Source organism: Hippoglossus stenolepis, chromosome 14 (assembly GCF_022539355.2).
Source record: "Hippoglossus stenolepis isolate QCI-W04-F060 chromosome 14, HSTE1.2, whole genome shotgun sequence".
Taxonomy (NCBI): Eukaryota; Metazoa; Chordata; class Actinopteri; order Pleuronectiformes; family Pleuronectidae; genus Hippoglossus; species Hippoglossus stenolepis.
Genome location: NC_061496.1, coordinates 21,571,866 through 21,590,434, shown reverse-complemented (window position 1 = coordinate 21,590,434; position 18,569 = coordinate 21,571,866). Strand labels below are relative to the sequence as shown.

Genomic DNA, 18,569 nt, shown 5'->3' with positions numbered 1-18,569 from the left:
TCGAGAATAAAATCTTAATTTTACAAGAATAGTTGTAATCTAATGAGAAAAAAAACTATAAATATGAAAAGAATAAAGTAATTTTAAGCTACTTACTAAAAAAGTTTTTCCCCCCTAATTCTCCTAAATTACACAACCTATTATTACATCCTTATTCTCGTAATGTTACAGCTTAATTCTTGAAATCTCCCCCCAAAAAAATCTTCAACAAAGGCCTAATACTCCAATGTAGAAGTGACTATTTGATGGATTTAATTTAATCTCCATCTTTACTTTAAATTTGAAAAATATTTAGGTTTATTAATATGAGTATTTAAATGATATAATTTGTTAAGCATATTATTGAGGGGTTTAAACACCACATGAGAGTCTTCTCGGAGACAGAGAGACTAAAGAGATGTGAAGCCAATCTCTAAACAGAAAGACTTAACCATAACAAATGGTTTAAGGAATGAATTAGTCCGTCCATAAACTTTTTTCAAGAACAGCACAACACAAGATTAAAATCCCTCATTGGACACGAAGCCCTAAACCTCTGAAATCATCACTACAGTGGAGCCAGCACACAAATCAGCAAAACAATCTCAATCAACAGATCAGCTGCACCACGCAAGAAACTGACTGATTGCAGTTTAAAACAATTACAATGGTGAGAGAGAAAGCTGGGATGAAATCACTGAGAACGACAGACGACCATTCAGAACCATCGGATCACCATCACAGAGGCGCACGGAACCGTATCCACCAAAAGATCACACAATCCCCCGCAGAGGGTAATCAAACCAGAATGGTTAAGACGGTCATTGAGTCATTCAGACAGTCAGTGATTGGGTCAATCAGCCTCTGGGTTGAATCTGCTCCACGTGGTAAGTCAGCGAGAGAAGGAAAGTAGGTTTCATCTGCTCGTAATTGGTTTACAAGGAGTCATTAACAGACCTGAGTCAAAACAGCACTTGACACTGCACACACTTACGTAATATGAAAGGTGCGTTACATTAGGATATTCTCAAGGTTGAGTTTAAAGATGGTTAATTTTATTAAGATCACTGTGAAATTTGTTGTGGTTTCACTAATGGATATTAGTGAGACTTGTGTTTTTGTTTGGATTTTGTTGACTGAACATAAATTAGTTATGGAGACTTTTTTTTCCTTTTGAAACAAAGACTCTTTTATTTTATTATTAAATCAAGTGCTATTCCTGGCCAGATCTGGTTGTTGATAATGGAGGGGAAAGTACATTATGATCTTTAGACAGAACCACAGAGCACACCCTTAATCAATCAGTGGTCTCAGGCATGTACAAACCATAAAGACTTATAACATCAATAACACATTTCGGTTTTTTTTTGTGGTAATGTGTCGATTTAGTGAACTCGATTTCACAAAAAATAAGTTAAGTTATGAGCTTGGATTGAAAGAAACTAGTGTCACTTCGTCCTGCTACCAAGAACACCAAAATTTCATTTTAGCTTTCATAACATGTCATATGGCTTGTGTGGTTTTAACTGAGTTAGGCATGACCAAGCCAATTATGGTGCCCTTAAAATACTTTCATCTGAACAATACGGTCGTTGTGCTATTCTCCAGAGCTGTGATGTAAAAACTATCTGAAGTGGAGCTGGGTGTAAAGGCTGACTGTACCTTCAGGTGAGAGAGGCAGTTCTGGAGGAAGATGTGCCAGTTGTTGAGGAAGAACTGCTTCTGACTAACACACAGCAAGCACGTCACCAGAGGATACAGAGCCTGGGGAGAGAGACAGAGACAGTGCAAACACTTTAAGAACTGCTCCGGTTCAGGAAGTAAATTTCCCATAAACTTTTCCCTAAAAAGTCTTCAGCCTGGAACCAGGTCAATCAGCTGTGAGAAAAATCGTGATCTGGAGCCAAAACAAATAATGGAAAACGGAAAAAAATGCAAAGGTACATGACTGTGTACATCATTCTTTAAGAGTGAAGGAATAACAGATGCTGTACACTGTAAACATTACGAATGATCCCTTTCCAACAACTTCCAGTGCACTTCTTCTTGAATTGAACCTTGTTGTCAGTATTTCCAGCAATTCAGACTTTCTTTTCCTCATCTCTGAAAAACCACATCATGTTAGACAGAGAAAACGGGGGATCTGTGGTAAATGTAATGCAACGCTGAACTATCCGATTGTAGATGACATGATTTCCGTGGTTGTGGTTGAAATGTTCATGGCAACAGCGGGCTCCACCAATCACAGCTGTCACTATTACACCTGAGGATTCAGGGTAGTGTGGTTCTTCATGACATTTTGCATTTAACAGGTTTTTCGATTGTTTCACAATCTGGAAGCCTGTGGCAAGTCTACCTTGGATGGTTAAAATAGTATGGCTGATAATCAAAATGAATGGAATTTCTACTTCCAGAACTCCACTATTGAGCTCTGTACAGAAAGATTGAAAAACAAAAGTAGAAGGAAGTTGTAAAAATGAAAAAGTGACAGGAATGGGAAGGAAGGTACTCGAGGATGTCAGTATTATTACCAAAGAGTGCTTCTTCCTGGAACTAAGCTCGAACGTTGTCTGGTAAAGGATCTCCACAAAGTTCTTCAGGCACGGCACGTTGACTTCATTTTTCACCGCCTGAGGATGAACAAGTCATTACCATGGGGCTCAAAATGATAAAAATATATAGTGACATGCATATATGGAGAGCGCAAAGCAGTGCAAATGTTACTCACAGCTGCAACAGGGATGAGGATCTCAACAAAAAGGCCTGCTAGAGCATGTTTTATGTCCTTATCCTTGACTTCCAGGAAATACTGAGCACACTCCTAGGAAGAAATACAAAAGGCGCACATGTTCAGAAGAACAGACACACAAACACAGAACAACTTGCAGGTGATGGTACAGTTTGACATGGACAGTATTACGACAATAACACTGCTGACTATGACCCACATACACTCCTAGAATTTGTATCCTCATTCCAGCAGGATCTTTTTTGCTTCTGTGTAACTCATTTGCCTTTGTTGTGAAACATTTTGTAACTGCACAGATTTTATCTGCAGAAAACAAAATTAACCCATTTAGACCTTATATAATGTATTCATGTATATTAAACACATTCACGTGCTTTTTACCTTCAGAGCAATGTTTTATATGATGTCACCGTTTTCAAGACATGTGACTGATGAAATATATTGTCATTAGCAGAAATAATTGCAGGAAGGGCGAAATGCATTATGGGAAATGTTTGTTTTTCCGTGCTTTTAGCCTGAAAAAAGGTTTTCAAAATAGGGTTTCAGACAATGGCTGAAGATCAAGGCAAGGGGAGCGATATTGAAATCAGCCAAATACATATACAAGCCAACATCTTCACTCTGAGATAAATGCACTCAATACATATTAACTTGTGAAGTATAGAAACATTGTTTTGATCGTCTGATGACTTTTTTAAGAGACAAAATTATTTGTGATGGATTTGGTTTCTTAACCATCAATACAAAATGTAAGTGTCTTAAACTGCTCAGGCCCTAAAAGATCATTGTACGGGTAGAAACCATGATGTGTGCTACAACGGGGTGGTGGACATAAAGCACAGCATGTTCCATTAACACATCCAGAAATCACAGTCCTATTAAGAGAGTACAGTCGGTGTGTTGCTGTGCAAGGATTGATGAAACAGCTACCGCCCAATTCACAGCTCTTGGCAAAGCCCCAAAAACACATACACTCGCTTCTTGGCAAACGTCACCTTTGATCGTAACTCATCTAGCTTTATGAGCCATTGCTATGGAGAGCTGCTGAGTCTGAACAAAGGGGAAAGAGTGGGAAAAAGTGTCTGGTGCAATTAAGCAAATACTCATATCAGCCACATTTACTGTTGGTTACCTTATGGCAAACGTGTAGATAAAAAATTGAAGATAATTTACCTGCATGAACTGAAAAGACGCCTCAAAATCCTCCACAGGATACATTTTAACCCGGAAGAACTTCATGCCCATGATGAGAGTGATGATGCTCTGGACTACATAGGGACTCTGCTCTTTTTGCCGGAGCTCCTTTAGTTCTGTGATGAACTTTTTCCTAACTGCCTGAAACCTGAGCACACACACAAAGATACACACATTTACATTGTGATTTGAGAGGTGACTGAGTATGTGTAGTTGTAAACAAATGTAGCCATGGTCTTACATAAGCGACAGAATTAAGCTCACTTACTTTGACTGTGTGAGGATGCCAATGACCTCAGCATACAGGTCCGCGATGATGTGCACGTTGCCAGTGTTGGGGCCACAGTACCTGTACATTGATGGAGATCATGTGCTTATCATCACTGATTATGTATAACAATAATAGGGTTGGGTACAGAAATCCAACCGAACCGAATCACAACGGAGATTTCGGTGCCTAAGCTGTGTTCTGAAATAGTTTCTCTGCTTACAGGCAACACAAACATCACTGCCATGTCTAGTTAACATAACACCCAACTCTGGTGGTGACGCACTCTCTACATGGCTCCAGCAGCACATAACCTTAACCCACGGTTAGCTAGTAGCTACCTCAAACTTGAGTCAACACAACGACAAAATAGCTCAAGTTTAACGGTCGAAAGTGTGACTGTGTTTCACGCGAAATAATTCTGACTGCAGGATGTGCAGCAAATGTCTGAAAACAATTCGGTGTAAAGGGAGAAACACAACAAACTTAAAGAAGCACCTGGGGACACACAGTTACATTTGAAGAGCAGAGGGATGCTCCATGTTTGTATCAGCCGGCAGTGTGTGGGCATCACTGACCCCGGGAGTGGGGAGACAATTGATGACGAGTTTGGAGCTGGAGTATTTTGCTGTATTTATTGCATGAATTTTATATTTGTATATTAAAGTTAACTATACTTTAAACTGTTAACAGTTAATATGTTAAATTTCAACTTCCAATTTGCCTTAGCAATTAGAAAGCAGTTTCGTTAATTTGGCTATTATTAAGAAAAAACTATGGGCTCTCTCTTGGTTTAGTCACCAGAACTGTTTTAGAAGTATCAATTTAGCATCGATATCAGAAAAAACCCAAACAAAAGCAAACCTTATACAACAAAGCACAGAGCAGCAATTTACTGGAGTCTAAACTTAAGTGGCTCAACAAGAGGCAGTTGTGGTTTAAACGTCATTTAAGATACAGTTTTCAAAATGACATAATGACTATAGAGCCAGTCTATTCAAACAAACAGACTCTCTACTGTGAAACCAAATCCAGCATATTCATCAGCACTTTTTAATAAGATGTTCATTTGTGTCTGTGTTTGTGCTCACTTACCCCTCTTTGTGTTTAAAGTGCTTGAATGCCAGGTTCAGAACTTCATGTACTAAAACATCTGGCACTGGGTGAAGAGGAATCTGTGACGTAAACATGGAGTCATTAACCTTATTAGAAGCACTGATAGCTTTCACTCTTTTTTCTGTGCTACTATTCATTACTCTCCCCGCAGGAGCAAAGCCAAGGACAACTAAGCTGTGGTCTCCAGAGACTCGCTTAGTTCACAATGTTGCTTAGATCTGGATGTTTCACTTTAAAAACACATTGAGTTGGGAGTTGGTATGAAGCTATTTGTTTATTTACTTAATACTCCACATGTCTTAATTTGGTATTGTTTATTCCTTATTCAGGTTATGATAACCAGAAACTACTGTTTCCATTACAGTGTCTTTTCCAGACAATCGTTTTAATGAGATTAATATCAGAGTATTGCTGTCTATGTTTACGTAGTCATTGTTATGTACAGTGAAACAGACCCACAAATCCAAATTTGTCTCGAGGAAATTTCAGCAGATATATAAGACAAATAAAGCTGTAAAGGAACTAATCACATGCACTTAGATAAGATATTGTCAATATCAGGTCAAGCAGATGCATTGATTTCACCCTTCAACATGTAAACATTTACATATTCACATGACCCCAACAACCTGAATGGCAAGCACACTTTAACAGGAGCAGTAAATCAGCAAATACTGAAAGAGTGATGTGTGAGGTAGCTCACCTGTTTGAGAACTTCCACTGAAACTAAACAAAAAATGAAATCTATGGATAAGTCCCTCCGTTCCAGAAGGTAATCTTTATCCCGGTGCTGTTCATCTCTACAGAGCAAGGGGAAAAAGTGTTAACAGAAGTTTTGAGCAACATTCATGTTAAACCTGAATAAATAAATGAAGGGGCGTCTCACCCTTTGGACTTTGTACTAGAGCGAGGCCTGTACTCATAAGACTCGTCTTCGGTGCCGCTCTGCCGCCGGTACCAGTCAAACAGTGTGCGCAGTAGGGAGGGCAAACAGTGTTCTGCTATTGAGCTCATAGAGCTTATTAACTGAAAAACAATTACATACAAACATTAGATTCACCCATTATTACAGATAAACTTCATATTCTACATTTGGTATCTGTACACTAAAAGTGGGCATTCAATAACTGAGTAGCATACAGGGAGAGTATAGACCAGATATATTCTCAACTAGTGAGTGGCATAGTGTAGCTATTGATTGCAATTTGTGTGAGTGTGATGCATACACTATTGAGCAACACACATGGTTCTGTGGTTTTCATTTGTCCTCTGAACACCTCAGTGGCTTTTTGATTGGATCAGTGATGAAGTCAGACAGTGCTTAGATTAACAGACTTCACAGATCAACTGTTTACAATGATCTGTAGTAGGTTTATGTTGTTGTACAGTAACAGCTGCATTTTTAATGATTAACACTTTATTTGGTTTTTCAACAACAGCCATAATGGGCAACTGTAGAAACACAGAGGAACTTATGCAATACAATAAATATAAATGTTTAAGTGTGCACAAATGTATTCTCATCAAATAAAAATACATCTGCAAATTGCAATGTCAACGCAGGGGTTCAATGACACAGCAACATGGATCTTTTTGTTATGAATACCAAATACAGGTAAATTTCACATAAAAGGGCTGTTATCTTGATTTTGAGAGGATTCAAGGGCTTTTAATGCGACTTACAGTTGCATTCTGACAAGACAGCAGTAAATTCTGTGATAATACAGAAAACTTCAGCGGGTCGAGATTACAGCGGATACTTACAAAACATGAGATGAAGTGGTCAGTATGCTAATTTTTGTTGTGTGTGTGTCTATATATATATATATATATATACGCAGCGTATATATATATACACTGCACTGGGCCAGTGCAGCGTAATGAGGGAGGTGGATGATGGATGCTAGGTAGGAGAGTTATGCAACTGCTCCCCCTGCCCTTATGGCACCAGGCAGATACACTCCAGCACCCGATGCTGATTTACTGCCCAGGATGACACAGCGATTCTACACTCTCGTTTTCTATACCCATTTTCTCTCCCTCACTCACAATGGGGACAGCTGGATCTATAGCGCCATATCCTCATTGGCTTTGTGTTGTGCTGAACAAAGCATTCTGCAGCGGGCCGGCCCATTGTATAGAGTTCTGCAGCAGCTACAGATGAGGGACAGACGGGCCATTGAGTGGGGGATTGATTGGGGGGAGCTGGGGATTCAAATACTGCGCACACATAAAGAGGTGGGAGAGAGAGTGCTTCTTGCTGCTGGAAAATGATTGTGATACATCCATACATCCACATGTGATACAGATTTCACCCCCTGGTCATTGCCGTGGCAGGACTGACCTGGTCAAATTGTGCATCTTCCCCTCTCTGAAGGGATCGGGATAGGGGCTTTTCCTGTGAAAGAGAAGGATTAAGAATAGGTTTAACAAGAGGACATACTGGTGGTATTTGTATAATAGTAAACTGCTGAAAGACAAGCAGCAGGCCTGATACGAGAAATCAGGACAGAAAGAAGCATTTTTTCTGTGGCGCATAAGTTGAGAAAGGGTCTGAGGCTACATCCATCTACTAGAGATCTTTGTCCACGTGTGTTTTGGCTCCATGTCAGTTTTAATCCACGTCCATACTAACACACCTGAAAATATATATCATGCGACCACACACTTTGCATGAATAGCAGCTTGTCTCTTAGGCATGTAATCAGTATCATCGTAAAATGCAGAATTTAACCCTACAACAGCTGTTAGCAAAGACAAAAGGGTCAGCAACACATGTAATTGCTTTCCCATGTTGTGTTGTACACTGGTAACCGAGGTGTTTTCTTGTGGAAGGGGGTCATGTGATAGGAGCCCAACAAACCAGCAAAGGCTACATTGTGACTGTTTGTGAGTGTCTACGTTATCGTTTCTAAACATCTGGGTTTCTGCCCATCCAGACTAAAACACAGCCAAGTAGTGTGGATGTAGCCTGAATGGGAGAGCGGTAAACTTGAGTCAGATCCTGTCAGAAGACCCTCATGTAAAGGAAAGGAACAGGAGAGAACAAATGGGGGAACAGGGCCACAAACAGGCTAATGACAATTGACCATTTTATCATATAAATAAAGAGTATGTACCTCTCAAGCCAGTTTCCCCACATCTATCAGTTAAATCTGAAGCAGCTAAAGGGATGGCAGTTAGTTGCAAAAGAGGGAGGATGTCTCAGCAGTGTGTGCCACATCACGTGTTGTGTATTGAATTTCATTTCCTGTGTTGCTTGACACCAGCATTCACTCCCCCTGTGGACTCACCAGCGGTTCAGCCATCACCATCTCGATCTTCTTCTCAGCCAGCACAGCAAACTCTGCAAATAGACTCTTGATGACAAACTCCCCGGGCTTGAGCTCGGGGTCGATGGTGATGCTCGACATGGCAGCGATGTTGTGTCTCTCCCACGAGAGGGGCGTCACAGAGGAGGGGGCACGTCGTCTACTCACACTGCTGCTGACTGGTGCAGAAGCTGCAGAGAGAGGCCAGAGGGTGGAGGTTAGGATATAATACAGTGGGAGTCAAAGCAGCAGGGTCACACCAAGAACACTCATGTAAAGCATGACATGTCATGAACATGTTCTACTCCAAACAGGGGCACAGACATTTCCTTAAGAGGCTAAATAACTGAATGGATGAGGGAGGTCAAGAAAAAAAAACATTCCATGGTGATGAGAGCAAAAATACAATTTCAACCCGATTCCAAAGTATATGGATAATATAAAGTCCTAATAGAACCTCAATCGAAGGCTTACAAAAAATTCTTAATATCTTTGTTTTTTTCAATAATGTTCGTCTGAAGGAAAAATATACTGTCCTTGGAAACTGATTAAGTGGAAAAGCAGTAGTTAATAGAGTTTCCCGTTTCCCACCTCTGTATCAGATCAAGTGCACCTACATGAAAAGTAATGTCGTTTTCTGGTAATATGAATTTGTTCAAATGCAATAAAAATATTACAGCCCAATGTATCAGTTGGCTGATTGTTTTTATTAATATATGATTAATTATTATCATTGTCATTATTACCCTATCGAATATTAGTACAAGTGTATATGATATCCGATATGTGCAGTTATGAAAACTGTAACATTTCAATATTGCAGGGAAAAAATATGTACACAGACTTAACACAAAGAGTTGCTTTGTACCAAATTTAGCTATGTCGTCCCCTTCCCAGGGACAGCGAACAGAAACAATAACAGACAGAGAAAAAACTATTATCTCCACCACAAATAGACCAACAACCTACATTGTCTATACTGATAACAGACTCCCTAAAATAAACATCGGCCCCAAAACTTCTGTACTGTTCAGGCTCTGTAAAAAAAAACAAAAAACATTTGGTTATGTTGTCGACATTTTGTCTTCCAGAGTTGGGTCTGAGTTTCTGAGTCCTCGGGTCAAACAATCACCACTGGTTTAATTTCTTGACCAGTGAAGAACCCTGAAAAACTACTGCACGTCTGCTCCTTACTGGTATTTTAACAACACAGGGCATGAGTGTTTCTGTGACAACCAGGAAGAAACAGTACAAGGCCTTTCCTGGGAGGGAACGAGGTAAAGGGTCAGTTTACTATTGGCCTCCTCTTGGCTGGACTAGAACCATTGTGGTCTGGAATATGGGTGGTATCCTGTCTGCAGCATACATTGTAAGAGCATTAATGAATGTTATGAAGTAATGTAGAGTCTGTGACAAGTGTTTCAAGATGCAGTTTTTACCCATTTAATTTTACTGTGGCAAAATATATGCAGCTGGCACTTAAATAAAAACACTTGCAACATGACTTGTTTGTGTTCTTTAAGTGGCAATTTCAAAGATTTTCATGTTAAATCTATAAAACACGGTCACTGCGAACATGTCGCAGCAAAACAGGCCCAGTTGGTCTTATAATAAAAGTCATTGTTCTTTTCAATTGGAAAGAGATTCTACTTTTTGTTTATTACCAGTTGTGTGTGTCAGCAGTAACAAAACATTATTGCTTTCATGAGAATCTTTTTGTATTTCAGAGTTGGTTTTCTGTTTTCATAAATTGCCTTGTGTGGCCATATCAAACTGCAGCTTCATGTCCTCCACATCTGCTTCTTATAGTGCACCCACACTTCAAGAGAGTCTATTATATTAGGTCAACTAAAATAACAATTATTTAAATTGTATTTGTTATCATAAATGATTGTAATCGCCGAACACCGCTTATAGTCCAACTAGTTTCAAAAACACAAGCAGTGATACTTTCTGTAGATGTTAATTTGGCTAATCTCTGTCAACAGCTCTCTGCATATGAATGCAGATACATTTAAAGAGCAGATTGATGCATTTCAGTCAAAATGTCCGGCCTCTTCTGCTCTCCACACTATCTGTACATTTGCGTTGAACAACCAAAGCCTGCTCAAACACGAAATGGAAACCAAATCCAAAATATTTCCCCTCCACCTTAAAAATGTATAGATTACATTGTGCAAACCAAAGGCTCGCAAATCTTTTTAACTCTAACCATCAGTGTTTCCATCAATAATTTATTGAATCAAAGAAAGGTTAAGACCATAAGAGTATTTTCAATCAAATGTGGAATGATAATATATATATTGATTAGTTAAAATTAAATCACTAGAAATTATGTAATATCTACCATTATAAACAGCAAACATCCCTTGAATATGCCCCAGGCCACCAGTTGTGTCAAAAAAAAGTAAAATAACAAAATTTAACTGCTATGATTTAATCATAGTGTTTTCTATAGAGCAAGTAAAGTGGGGATGAGACAGGGGCAGTGTTGCATCAAGTGTTGGCTCTGTTGTGGTCATGTTGTCCAGCAGCACAGAGAGCCTTTCAAGCATTTCTCTCTTTGTTTACTGTGCTTTAACAACACCCCCAATGATGTCACATAGCCAGCTCCTCATATCCAATCACTGCCATGTCTTCGACCCCCGCCATCCGTCTCTTGTCTCACACCCTAGGCCAGCTGGATTGATGAATGGTTCACACAGATTAATACCCCAACACTGTACTTTTTCCACTGACTACTAATTTTTTTTTATAAATAAATAAAACACACAGGGCATCTTTTTCTGGGCTTAGTCTTTGCACTGACCCTCTCCCTTCTCTCATTTCTCACAGGCCAAACAATGATTTTCTTTCTAAACTTAACACACACCGCACCAAACCTTAGCAAATAATTGAATAAAAGAATAGAATAGGAAAATGCTTTATTGTCTACCTTTGTCGAGGCAGAAATTTGTCTTTGCTTAAAAGTGCAAAAAGTGCTATAAACCTGTATTAACTGAAACCTTTGGGTCTCATTTATCCTAAGGTCACCTATGGTTTCCTATTCAAATCTAAATGCAAAAGTTGAAGTTGCTAATTTGTAAAAACAAAGTGTGACCCACGCTTTGAAGAAATGTAAATCTGCTGCCCAAGAAAACCCTGCTATCTAAGGCATCCGGATTATTAGGATAAAGGATAAACACACTGCAACTACAGCTCGGATAAAACTGAAAGAACTGGTGAAGTAAGTTGCAGCTTTTTGGTGCTGAATAGGAAAATGCTTATCGTGTTTTGTTGTGAGAGGCCTACAAGGCATGTTCCATGGTTGTGCATAAGAAACAGAGCACCCCGCAGGATTACACAACTGAAAGAGCAGCGACTCCACCTTGTCACAGTTAAAATAAAGCCCTCCCAAACGCCTGCTCACTTCCCCTGCCAGGACAACCAGAAACAACAGCACAAACACACATACTGTTGGAATGCAGGGCCGCGAGTGTGCGTCCATCTTTTTACACAGAGACAAAAGAATCACTGCCAGTATTTATGTGGCGTGGCAGTGCCAATTCTGTTAGAGTGTCTCAACATGTTCACTCTCTGACAAGTTACTACTGGTTTATTATTCACCATCACCACTTCCAAATAAAAATGAATCTAGAACATACATGTTAAAACTTAAGTGACACTAGAGGCTAAAAAGACAATCCAGAGAAAACAATACATCATAAAGTCACGCTCAATCCTAAATCTAAATGAAAAAGACCCAAACTATGAGTTTACTGTATGTATTAATTGTCATAAATATTAGTATTATCACAGAACATGTTTAACAACACAAAAGACAAAGTTAAACATCAAAGAAAGAAAACTTTCTGCATTCATATGATATAAAAGGAAAAGCATCAAAAGCAGAAAGTAGTGGCATGAACTGAGGGATGTTCATAACTACTTATTTCTCTGTCATTTAAACAGAAACTTGAAGAAACTTAAATTCACTGACTGGTCTAAAAGTAAGAAAACGCTTAGAAAACGTTCAAAATTGAGTAAAGTAGAATCACAGTGTCTGCTGGGTAATGTCAGAGTGGTTTGTTGAGTGTGGCTAACGTTGGCATCGCTAGCACCAGCAGCCTTCTTTGCTTGCAGATTAACCTCTCCATGCTGAATGGGAACAAATCTGTTTTACTTTCTTGATCAAAATACTGTGCTGGTTTTATCAGATGTCATCTTTCCCACTGTCCACCTTGTGTGGTTTACACCATGTAGACATAAGCACAGGGGGAGGGGCTGCAGCCTCAGCAAGTGGGGGGCAGGTGTGTATCGTCTTAGACGCAGCAGTTAACCTGTTTTATACAGTGATAAAATATGAATAACTAGTTTAATCAACTAGTATTGCTGGTACCAACTGGTAAGGGAAGCACTTCTTAAACATTAAGCACACTAATCACGCACATCTATTGTAACAATTCCAGTTAAGCTGGAGTAAGGGGTGAATTGACAGTAATGTCGTGATGAGACTTTTGTACTGTTTGTACTCAGTACAATCATTTTGACAAGTTAGGTTTATATGTCATTTATCCATGTTCTGGCAGGGTCAACAGTTGCCATATTCAAAATGATGGCTTCTATGTGTTTGCCTTATTATAATATATAAATTAATCACTGTCACAGTAATTTTACACACAACTTTGAAAAGGACAGGGAGTTAAAGCTTATCCCAGCACATACTGGCCAAGGAGCAGGGTAAACCCTGGGAAAGTCATCAATCTGTCATGAAATACAAACAAAGGTTCAAATTTACTTTCAAACCAATGAGAAATGAAAGTTTCTTATTTGCCTAACCTGCATATTTTTAGACCATATGAGGATCAGATGGAGCAAACTGACACAGACACAAGAGAACACACAAAAACCCTTCAGAAAAGCCCCAGTGTGTTCTTTTCTGCTTTACTGAAAGTGTTCACTATATATATATATATAAAAAGTTGTTACCAATAATTACACTGTTAATATTCTAACTATCCCTCAGGTGTTAATATCCCATGACCCCGTTGTCAGATTTGCCACTTACAAAATGGAAATAAATCAAGGTTAATACTATATATCTCAGACTGACATCCACCATCCCCAAGTTGAAACTTTGTTCATTTAAATGGTGATAATGGCCAAAATTTCAACCACAAGACTGCATTAAACACTGCTGACCAGGGTCCACTTCAAGACATTAGAGGCAGACTCTGCTACAGCCTGACAAAAAAGAGACTTTGTCTATGAGCACATTGCGCTAAAATGATGAGGGGGTTCTAAACCTCAGGTCAAACATCAGCTCAAATTATGCACACACTACACAAATCCCAATTTCTTAGTCTGGTGAAATCATTTTTATTTCTATCTCTAAATATAATGTCTGTGGTCTTTACTGTAAGATGCAAGCCACCCACTACTTCCCTAAAGCCTAAAATATATATCACGGAACGTGTAATAATTTCTTTTGACATCAGCGGAAGGACTCGAGTTTGCTAAAAATGAGCCATGGGATGGGAATAATACTTAAACAGAATATTTTACCTCCATTAACAGTCTATCAAAATCTATACAGGATAATAAATAACCCGATATAAAAAAACCTCCATAAATGGTTCAAGACCAAACAAAATCTCAAGTCTAATCTTCTCTGATCACGACTTCTGCTGATTGTTCCCAGTTCAAAACAATCCAAATATGGGGCAGTCACTTTGATGCTTTAGATATCATAGTGCATATATCTGGAACAAACTTCAAAAGTTTCATATCTAGAGCAGACTTGTATGTCACATTCCCAGTTGTTATCAGTATGTCTGGGAGTGTGTGTGTGTGTGTGTGTGTGTGTGTGTGTGTGTGTGTGGTGTGTGTGTGTGTGTGTGTGAGAGAAAGAGGGAAAGCTAATGTGATGACAATGTAATGCTCTCATCAGCATGTATCAAATGTCAGTCTGGTCTGGTCAAATGTAGGCTGAAGAAACAAGTCTTTGTGTAAATATATTTAAGTATAACTGAAGAGATGAATCAGCAGCAGCTGATTGTTGTCTTCATCCATCCCTACATTTCAATGAGACTAAAGGAGGTATGTAATATGGGCTGTATGGTAGGCTATTAATAGGAGGAAACCAGAAGACAGATCAATAGTCAGGAAACATAAGCTGCCTCAGAAGGAAGGGAAAGAAGGGTTATGGAAGTAGGGTGAAAAACAGGGGGGGTGGAGATTGTTGGGTGCTGCTACAGAGGAGACTGAAGGGAGAGATTTAATGTTAAAACTAAAAAAAAAGAAAGGTTCTTTATGAAAGTTCATAAAGATGGAGAAAGAAACAGAAAGATAGAGGCAGCCATCGCCTTCAGAATAACAGAGGGAAGCAAGTCAGGTCCACCTGCGTTATGAATCAGCAGATGCACATCAATAGAAACATTATCTGTGGGACAACTAGGAGCCACAGGAACGATGATGAGCAGGAGGGAGGCCACCTGCATATAAATCACCTGCATATAAATCAAACAAGCTCGGCTGAGCTAAACATAATCAGTCATCCTGACAACTCCATTAATAACCACTTTCGTACATAGGGGTAGATAGGATGATCTCATGATCTCGGAGCATGAGATGCATGCAGGCATGTACTATTCTGCACAGGGTCTGTTAGCTGTGTGTGGCAGATAAGTCTGGTGGCCAAGAACGGTATGTAAACAAGTGTGCAAGCTTGGCAAGGTACTCACAGCTGCTACTCCAAGACTTGAGCAGAGATTTGATGCTGATCTCAAAGAAGACTGAATCCTGCAGGCTCAGCATGGCGGCTCTCAAAAAGTTAGGCGTCACCACAAAAGGCACAAAATGTCACAGGTCTCCCGTCACGTTCATGTCATGAAGACAAACATTCCACTCTTCTTAGAAATATACAATCTTTACACCCTTCAACTTGCAGCTCCTGTCCCCTGGTAGGGGCTGAGTACTATCCTCCACAGGTGCTGGTTAAAGGCATCATTCTGAATGACAGTCGCTGAGGAGAAGAAATCCAAGAAGTGCTACTGCTTTGTTTCCTCGGCTACCTAGTTCACGGAATTGCACTAGGAGGTGAGGAGATAGAGCTTAGCCTGGCTAGTTAGAGAAGTATTCCACCCGAGCGCCTGCTGCCCCCTTGCCAGTCCATGAGTCCCTCATCCCCATTTCAGGGTAGAAAAGTCCAGCGAACCGGAGGACGAAACTGCGTGAGAACTTTTGCTCCTGATAGCAGAGAAAAAAGCAGCAGAACAGTAGACGATAGAAGTCTGAACAATGCACAGCAATATTTCTTCTCCGCTTCTCTTCCTGTGTGTGTGTGTAAGTGTGTGTACCAGTCCTAGCCCGCTAGCACTTTCAGCCACCCTCCGCCTCCCCTCAAAACTCTCTCCCTCTCCATTTGCTCGTGAGCTGCCCCTCCTCTTCCCAGCTAGCTCCTGTTCTTTTACTGATGCCTGCTTTTTTTTCTCTCCCCTCAGAGTGAGCGAGAGCTTGTTTCAACAGCAAACAGAGGGAGGCAGGAGCATAGTGTGGGGGTGGGTGATGTCATCAAAATGCTGCGAGTGTTCCCTGGCTGTGGTTCAGCAATGCATACGCATGTCAGAGCCGCTACTGTGCTGCTTCTCCACTGGCCTATCAAAACGACACTTCCTGTAAGCTCCACAGCAATACTGATGCGTCATCCCTGACTGCAGTAGGATGGAAAAGAAAGAATGGGATGATAGAAGACAGAAAGAAAGAAAAAAGGGAGGATGAATTGAACATGGGAGTGCACACACAAAAACAGCAGTCCTGCCCCACGGCTATAAAAATATTATAAAAATATTATATCTATCTATCTATCTATCTATCTATCTATCTATATATATATATATATACATGACATCCCTTTGTTCAAAACAAAGTAAAGCATACACCAGCTGCACTCTCAGAGGCAAGGGTGTATATTAAGACGTCTCACCACAACAAACTATGGGACGTGGTAGAAAGGTGTGTTTCTGATCTCATGGCATGATAGCAATCACAGCACATCTATTTTCTAAACTAAATGTTCACACCCAGTGGAGTCATATGCATTACATCACTGCTCTGTCCAAAAGCTACCAGTCATAGCAACACACAGAATGTTACACAAACGCACTACACACCGCATTAGTGAGCAAACAGCCCACTGTGCTGGTGTGAATGTTAGAGACACACAAGCACACACACATCTGACTCTTCTGATATTTTAATTTGCGTTGATAGTTGATTTCTGCTTCCTCGCACAGACTTTGAAAACAGATCCACATGACATCAAGTAATATGTAGTAGAGAACAGGATTAAGTTTGTTAACAAAATATTCTGGAGGGGAGCAGTGGTGGGGAGGCTGCGGAAGACAAATGCCCTTTGTCTTCTTTTAGTTCAGTCTTCTCTCTCGCCCTCGGTCTCTCCCTCTGTCACATGTCCTCCGCTACACAAGTTTTGCAAAATGAGGCAGAGCTCATTGCAAACAAACAACACACAGCAGAAGCTTTGTCAAGGCCCTGGCTGGTGTTACCCTGATGCAGGCTTCCACTGTGAAACTCTGCCTCATAATAAACAAGCACAGATGCTTTACGATCCATTACAGCAATAATATACAGTATGGATCCCTTTAATTTTATGACATCTGGGAAATTTGTAAATACTTTTGCATACACAGGATACAAAACCCAACTCGTTTTTTCTTTTTTCTGAATTCAGTTTTTATGACACTGTCGCTAGTACACTGCAGTTCCAAAGGGGAAGTAATCAGTCACAGCGTTGGCTACTTAATTGCTCATAATATGATATCATATTAAAAAAAATATGGGCATGTTAACAAGGTTAATAACTACATATTCATTGGAGAGGGTCTATAAACACAGAATCAGTGTTTATATTACCATCCCTATCTTTATCAGCATAACAGTAAACATACAAACATGCAGAGACCTCTTCTATTCTGCCAACCAGCTTTATTGTTTAGGGAATGCGGAGGAGTAACTGACAGCATCAAGTCTCTGGGAGCATTAGAGCTAAGAGCTTCTGTCCAACAGAGCTGATGTAAGTTGAGGACTTCAAATAAACAACATTATGACCGACTTCCTGGAAAGAAGAGCCTGCTGATCAAATAATCCCAACTAACTGCACATCCAGGGCAATTTATAGTAGCTCCATTCACAAAGTGGGAGCTGTGACTGACAGCTAGCCACCCTGACTGCAGACAGTACAGGAGAGCTGCCCCTCCCAGGAGCCCACAGGGTGGAGGATGCATTTCCTGTCCTGGCCTCTCTGAAGGGCAGTGGTAGGAACAATAATCGATAGGAACTGTAATTCAATCCCTGACCTCCCCAGTGGTGCCTGGGCTGCAGAGGACACGCCATTTGGATCCATCACGGCAGTCTGGGTATGCAGCACAACTCTGCAACCTGCACAGCTCCTCACTCCCCTGAGTCAGGCCCCATCTATTTCATATAACTTCAAAATAATTATCAGGAAACAAACTATGCACGTTTAGAGAGAAGATTTTAAACATTTTTACAAAAAGATGGTTAGGCTAGATTTTGTGCAAAACTTCCATGATAATGCTCTATAGCTGTAATATACAGAGTAATCACAAACCATTTATAAATAACTCCAAGCCACAGATGGTGAAGACACATTCAAACACAGACCATTTTTTCCTGAGTAAAGCAAAGTCACCACTCAGATTTGCCTGGCAAATCAAGAGAAGTAACTAACTTCAGGAAAGAGTCATTCTTAGGTCAGACGCATATGGTCTCAATGGAATGACAGAGCAGAACACTGTGCAAATCTAAATTAAAACTCATCTTAACGCAGGCACAAAAAGGTCAGCTCATTACTCATTGTACTTCCTCAAATGAGCTGTCTTCAAGTTGTTCACTGTGGACAAGTGCTTATACTGAAGGAGCTGGTTGGAGAGCG

The 18,569-nt window shown here is 40.1% G+C and overlaps 1 protein-coding gene across 12 annotated transcripts in view; it reads right to left on the bottom strand.

The window, feature by feature from the left end:
- Positions 1 to 18,569, bottom strand: part of fryl (furry homolog, like) — a 70,584-nt gene that overhangs the window by 37,323 nt on the left and 14,692 nt on the right. For 8 of the 12 annotated variants that reach the window (XM_035177336.2, XM_035177335.2, XM_035177328.2 and 5 more), the window contains 10 exons: positions 8,600 to 8,808; positions 7,651 to 7,704; positions 6,193 to 6,332; positions 6,010 to 6,106; positions 5,286 to 5,365; positions 4,191 to 4,271; positions 3,902 to 4,070; positions 2,708 to 2,800; positions 2,511 to 2,609; positions 1,642 to 1,743 (listed from right to left, as the gene is read on the bottom strand). In XM_035177336.2, coding sequence (XP_035033227.1) covers positions 1,642 to 1,743; positions 2,511 to 2,609; positions 2,708 to 2,800; positions 3,902 to 4,070; positions 4,191 to 4,271; positions 5,286 to 5,365; positions 6,010 to 6,106; positions 6,193 to 6,332; positions 7,651 to 7,704; positions 8,600 to 8,719 — 1,035 coding nt within the window. In that variant the 5' untranslated portion in view covers positions 8,720 to 8,808. Of the gene's footprint in view, positions 1 to 1,641; positions 1,744 to 2,510; positions 2,610 to 2,707; positions 2,801 to 3,901; positions 4,071 to 4,190; positions 4,272 to 5,285; positions 5,366 to 6,009; positions 6,107 to 6,192; positions 6,333 to 7,650; positions 7,705 to 8,599; positions 8,809 to 15,339; positions 16,290 to 18,569 lie in introns of those variants that run through there. The other 4 variants (XM_035177333.2, XM_047343180.1, XM_035177334.2 and 1 more) reach the window with 2 other exon arrangements.